Source organism: Chiloscyllium plagiosum, chromosome 9, assembly GCF_004010195.1.
Source record: "Chiloscyllium plagiosum isolate BGI_BamShark_2017 chromosome 9, ASM401019v2, whole genome shotgun sequence".
NCBI classification, from domain to species: domain Eukaryota; kingdom Metazoa; phylum Chordata; class Chondrichthyes; order Orectolobiformes; family Hemiscylliidae; genus Chiloscyllium; species Chiloscyllium plagiosum.
The window spans coordinates 27036790-27043106 of NC_057718.1; the positions used below are offsets into that span (position 1 = coordinate 27036790).

General features: G+C 42.1%; 1 protein-coding gene across 2 annotated transcripts in view; it reads left to right on the top strand.

Annotated features, from left to right (window-relative positions):
- Nucleotides 1-6317, top strand: part of LOC122552713 (apoptosis-stimulating of p53 protein 2-like) — a 100130-nt gene that overhangs the window by 31649 nt on the left and 62164 nt on the right. For both annotated transcript variants that reach the window (XM_043695611.1, XM_043695612.1), the window contains exon 4: nucleotides 1056-1132. In XM_043695611.1, the coding sequence (XP_043551546.1) occupies nucleotides 1056-1132 (77 nt within the window). The remainder of the gene's footprint in view (nucleotides 1-1055; nucleotides 1133-6317) is intronic.

Sequence of the window (6317 nt, forward strand, 5' to 3'; positions counted from 1 at the left end):
CTCCTCTCTTGCTTCCCAGAGAATCCTAGGATAAATGCCATCAGGCGCAGGGGACTTATCTATTTTCACCCTTTCTAGAATTTCCAACACCTCTTCCCTACATACCTCAAAGCAGTCCATTCTACTTAATTGTGACTCAGTACTCACTTTGACAACAATGTCCTGTTCCTGATTGAATACTGACGAAAAGTATTCATTCAGTGTCTCCCCAATCTCTTCAGCCTCCACACGCAACTTCCCACTACCATCCTTGACTGGACCTATTCCTACCCTAGTCATTCTTTTATTCCTGACATACCTATAGAAAGCCTTAGGGTTTTCCCTAATCCTACCAACTAAGGACCTTTCATGTCCCCTCCTTGCTGCTCTTAGCTCTCTCTTCAGGTCCTTCCTGGCTACCTTATAACTCTGAATCGCCCCAATTGAACCTTCACGCCTCATCTTTACATATGCCGCCCTCTTCCGTTTAACAAGGGATTCCAATTCCTTATTAAACCACGGCTCCCTCACACGACCCTTTCCTCCCTGCCAGATGGGTACATACTTATCAAGGACACTCAATAGTTGCTCCTTGAACAAGCTCCACATATCAATTACGCCCTTGCCTTGAAGCTTACTTTTCCAAGCCACACATCCGAAGTCATGCCTCACCGCATCATAATTTCCCTGCCCCCAGCTATAACTCTTGCCCTGTAGTGCACACTTATCCCTCTCCATCACTAGAGTAAAAGTCACCGAATTGTGGTCACCTTCTCAACTAGGGGCAGGCAATAATTACGGGCCAGCTGGCAATGCCCATTTCCCACGAGAGAATAAATGAAGGTTTATCTTTTCTTCTGTTTGCTGTGAATTTTGATATTTCACTTTCAGTGCAATTCCCTACCTTCACCCAGATCTGGGTAGATTTCACTGGGAACAAAATGTTGTGCAATGACGAAACTTTGTATCTGCCAAACAATTGTTTCTGGGTGGAGTCAGAAATCACAGCTGCTGAACACAATGAGTTTGGTTATTCAATGTAACTATATTTATTTTAAAACAACTATTTCTTACAGGCTGTCTGAGACTCCAAGATCCAACGCTGAAGAGAAATCGAGCCCAGGGTACTATGGATAGACAGATGGAAAATGGTGTAAGTCGAATGAATTGTTCATTTTTGTAAGGTTTAATGTTTGTTTTTTTTGGTATTATGATTCTCAATCTTTTCCAGATTTTTCTGTTTCAGCTGTGGTGCTAGAGGATACTTGTCTATAAATTATGTATAAAAGTCAGTGCTGGTCACTTGCAGTGGTGTCCTGACATTATTAAAGTGGTAATAATGCATTATTCCCATGCTGGTGGTGAAGTGATTTTTCTAAATACACCTAGGGGAAAAAAAAATTTGCTGTTGCTATCAAAACCGATTAACTCATCAATAGATCTAATTCCAGATTAAGTACCCCTATTTAAAAGCAGTGATTATATTTGTTGTTTCTACATGAAGCTAAAATGGTGAGGTCATATAAATAGGAATAAGTTTGTTGTTGCAAATCCTGCAGTGAAGTTTAAATTTTCTTCTTGTTTCATTGGGTTTTTCGAGCATCTTCTTTGAGAAGACGGTGAAGGATCTGTGAGCTTGTGAAGTGCAGTGTTAGGATGGATACAAACAACAACATTAAATTTCCTCATGCACTAGATTCACATGGAAAATGTCAAGATTGTTGTGCTGGAAAAGCACAGCAGGTCAGGCAGCATCCGAGGAGCAGGAAAATCAATGTTTTGGGTGTAAGCCGTTCATCAGGAATGAAGCTGAGAACCACGAAGGTGGAAAGATAAATGAGAGGTCGGGTGGGACTGAAGGGAAAGCACCCACACTCTCCTCTCCCCCCCCCCCCCCCCCCCCCTCACCTCACCTCCGTCCAAGGCCCCAAAGGAGCTTTCCACATCCATCAAAGTTTCATTTGCACTTCCACGCATGTCATTTACTGAATTTATTGCTTCCGATGTGGTCTCCTCTACATTGGGGAGACAGGATGCCTACTCACAGTGTACTTCAGAGAATATCTCCAGGACACCCGCACCAACCAACCCCACCGCCCCAGGGCCAATCACTTCAACTCCCCTTCCCACTCCACCGAGAATGTGCAGGTCCTGGGCCTCCACCATCCCCACTCCCTTACCACCCAATGCCTGGAGGAAGGCCACCTCATCTTCCGTCTCGGGAGCCTCCAAACCCATTGCATCAATGTGGATTTCACCAGCCTCCTCATTTTCCCCCCCTCCCCCACCGTACCCAGTTCGCACCTTCCAGTTTAGCACCATCTTCATGACCTGTCCCGACTGTCCATCTTCATTCCTACCAATCTGCTCCACCCTCCGCTTCGACCTGTTGCACTTTCATCTACCTTTCCCCCAGCCTCAACCCCCTCTCATTTATCTCTCCACCCACGAGACTCACAGCCTCCTTCCTGATGAAGGGCTTATGCCCAAAACATCAATTTTCCTGCTCCTCAGATGTTGCCTGACCTGCTGTGCTTTTCCAGCACCACACTCTTGGCTCTAACCTCCAGCATCTGTAATCCTCACTTTGACCTCACATAGAAAATGAATTAATTTTGTCAGTATTCTGCTTACTGGCATGGTTCAAAATACAAAAAAAATTCCATACTTGCTGGAAGCTGTGTGGATGTGAATGATTGAAGGGGAGCGTTTGATAATCTAAAGTTTAAGTAGTAGATATTACGCCAGCATAATTTTCATGTTTAAATGTTAGTTTTATAAGCTTTGTTCCTTACAAAAACAAATTCAGTCCTGTGTGAGTATGTCCGTAAAAATTGAAGGCTGGAACATAGTATACATGTTAGTCCACATTGGTACCACCATGGTGAGTATTTATTGTCCTTCAGCCCATGCGACCTCTTCTATTTCCCCAGTAAAATATTTTGTACCTGTGCATCTCTCTAGTCAGTGCAGAAATATAATTTTCTCCTTTGCCCTTTTCACGTCATTGTCTTTGTCTGATCTATTTCAGCTATCTCCCTTCCTCATTTTCTCCCTTACTCACCTTCTCCCTGCCCTCACCTCCATTGAATTAAACTGGTATTTGTATTCCAATCAGCATCTGAAAATTACCTTTTTTATAGATTCTATTTGATGAAGTATGGAACTGAAAGCCGATTAATTCTTAGTGGTGCCATGAATTTCAGAGACCATTTGCAAATATAGTTTGGATGAAAATTTCCCCTTCTTTTTGGAATGCATGCATAATTTATTGAAGAATGCAGCAACTTAAACTTCTTTTTGCAAAGTTACATGTGCACGTTTGTACATGGCCTTCAGGTTGCTGCATGGTCATGGCGTTGCATGGAATCTTCATGTTTTATTCGATGACAATGTTAATTATGTTGATGTTCTTTGACTGGATTTGCTCGATTCTAATGTTACCCCATTCATTGTTATTGGCTTCATAGGGAAGGCAATGGCTTAGTGGTATTATCACTAGACTATTAATCCAGAGCCTCAGGTTTAAATCCCACTGTGGCAGATGGTGGGATTTGAATTCAATTAAAAAACAAAATCTGCAATTAAGTATCTAATGACCAAATGTCCATGGTTGATTGTTGAAAAAACCCACCGAGTTCACTAATGTCCTTCAGACCCACAGCAATGGGACCCGCAGACTCTGAACTGCCCTCTGGATAGTTAGGAATGGACAATAAATGCTGGCCAAGCCAGCAATGCCCTCATCCCATAAATGAATTAAAAATAAATAAAGTTAAAAATGGCACAGCAACAGGTTATAGTCCAAAAGGTTTATTTGGACGCACCAGCTTTCGGGGCTCCAGTTGTCACCTGATGAAGGAGGAGCACTCCAAAAGCTAGTGCTTCCAAATAAACCTTTTGGACGAGAACCTGGTGTTGTGTGATTTTTAATTTGGTACACCCCAGTCCAACACCGGCACCTCCAAATCAAAAATAAATGAATTATTGTGAAATAACCAAAATATTCCAAGTCACTGAGTTATCAAAGTCTTTGTGTATGCTTGAAGATGTACAGAGAAGATGTCTCTCTGGGAGAGACCTGACATGCTGACATCAATGGGAATTGCTTGACAAGTTTCCGCTTCGGATGGCTGTTTCGCCTGGGTCCTGGACCCCTTTGTAGGTACCTGTGACTCTGAGTCAAAGTCAAAATTTGGATAACACAGTATTGCTTGGGTGGTTACATGTTTAAAGCTAACATCAGGATAACATGTTATTGGTCATTCCATTCAATCCTGGAACCCAGTAACCTGCCCAACCAAATTTGAGAACACCATTGAGTTGACTCAAGTCAACTCAACTGCCCAGTGACTCACCTATATCTCGTCTACCTCATCCACTTGCATTCCTGACCTTTCAGGCTCACCCCGTCCTCCTGCAAACCGCATGCACATACACACCCACACGCCAATACTCTTGTTGAGTCAAGGAAATTTATTAATGTAATAGCAGTTCATTATTTTTGCTAAAGTTCAGAAGATTCAGGCAACTGAGTTGCCACTTTTTTTGTCACATTTTACCAGGAAGGTTACCAAGGTTGACATGATGGAGGAATGATCATTAAAAAGGAAGAACACAAACCTGTATTGGTTGTTGAGTGAGATGTTTATCAAAGAAATATTCATCATGCAAATGTATCCACGTCATGCAATCATATAAATTGAATTTGCATTTAAAGAGCTTATGAGTGGGATGAGAGGCCTTTTGCATTGTCAGTTGCAAGATTAACATTCAGAATTAGTTGTGCTGACATTAGACAAGGATCAGGTAAAGACAGTCAGAATAGTTAAATAAATAAGCTTTTGGTTGCCAGTTTAGGATTACAAAATAACAAATGCATGTTTGCATTAGACAAATGGTACTGTGACAAAAGTTTTAAAAAAGCATTTGAGACAGTGCTTTCTGGTAGTGACTTAAATTAATGAATTTGATGTTAGTATCAGTAACTGGTATATCTACTTCAATCTTGATGTCTGTAAACTTTTGATTTGAGTGTAATTATTTTTCCCCTGCTTGACAGATAACTCTGTTGCTTTTAAGCCCCTTGCAAATGTAAGTACCATTCCATCTATTTTGATGCCTGAATTATTGATGGTGAACAGAGGTAGTCTACAAAAGTGAACCCTATGTGGGCACCACAACCTTTCTCAAGTCACTCCGAAAACATAATTTTAACACTTGCTCAGTTTTCTGAATTCTAACAAAATTTTAATCCAACTTTTCTCCCATATTTTCAAACCATAACATTTTTGAATGTGGTTTCATGTTAGAAACTTGCCCAAGATCGATACACACCGCATCTCCAATATTTTGTCCTTCTACTATGCCTCGTTACGTTCAAAGAATTAGACAATAAGACCACGAGACATAGGAACAGAAATTGGGCCATTCAGCCCATTGAATCTGCTCTGCCATTCAATCATGGCTGATAAGTTTCTCAACAACATTCCCCTACTTTCTTCTTGTAACCCTTGATCCCCTTGACAATCAAGAATCTATCTATCTCCTCCTTAAATGTAATCAATGACCTGGCCTCCACAGCCTTCTGTGGCAGTGATTACCAATAATTCATCACTCTGACTGACTGAAAAGTTTCTCCTATCTCCTTTCTAAAAGGTCTTCGGGTCCTAATCTCTTCTACCAATGAAAACATCTTCCCAACATGCACTGTGTCCAGGTCATTCCGTATTGTGTAATTTTCAATTAGATCCCCCTTCTAAACTCCCATCATGTATCCTCAGACGTTCCTCATATGTTAAGCTTGTCATTCCTGAGACTATTCTCGTGCACCTCCTCTGAGCCCGCTCCAGGGCCAGTACCTCCTTCCTGAGCTATGGAGCCCAAAACTGCACAATCTGTTCCACACCATTCTGGAGTTTGGTCTGCACATATGTCTGTTGAAATCAGTGCAAGTTACTCAAAGTTTGTGAGAAGATTTGTAGCTTGGGTGCTCTTTGCTGTGGTTCTGTTCGCCGAGCTGGAAGTTTTTGTTGCAAACGTTTCGTCCCCTGTCTAGGTGACGTCCCCAGTGCTTGGGAGCCTCCTGTGAAGCGCTTCTGTGGTGTTTCCTCTGGCATTTATAGTGGCCTGTCCCTGCCGCTTCCGGTTGTCAGTTTCAGCTGTCCGCTGTAGTGGCCGGTATATTAGGTCCAGGTCTATGTGTTTGTTGATGGAGTTTGTGGATGAGTGCCAAGCTTCCAGGAATTGCCTGGCTGTTCTTTGTTTCACTTGCCCTATAATGGTAGTGTTGTCCCAGCCAAATTCATGTTGCTTGTCGTCTGCGTATGTGGCTACTA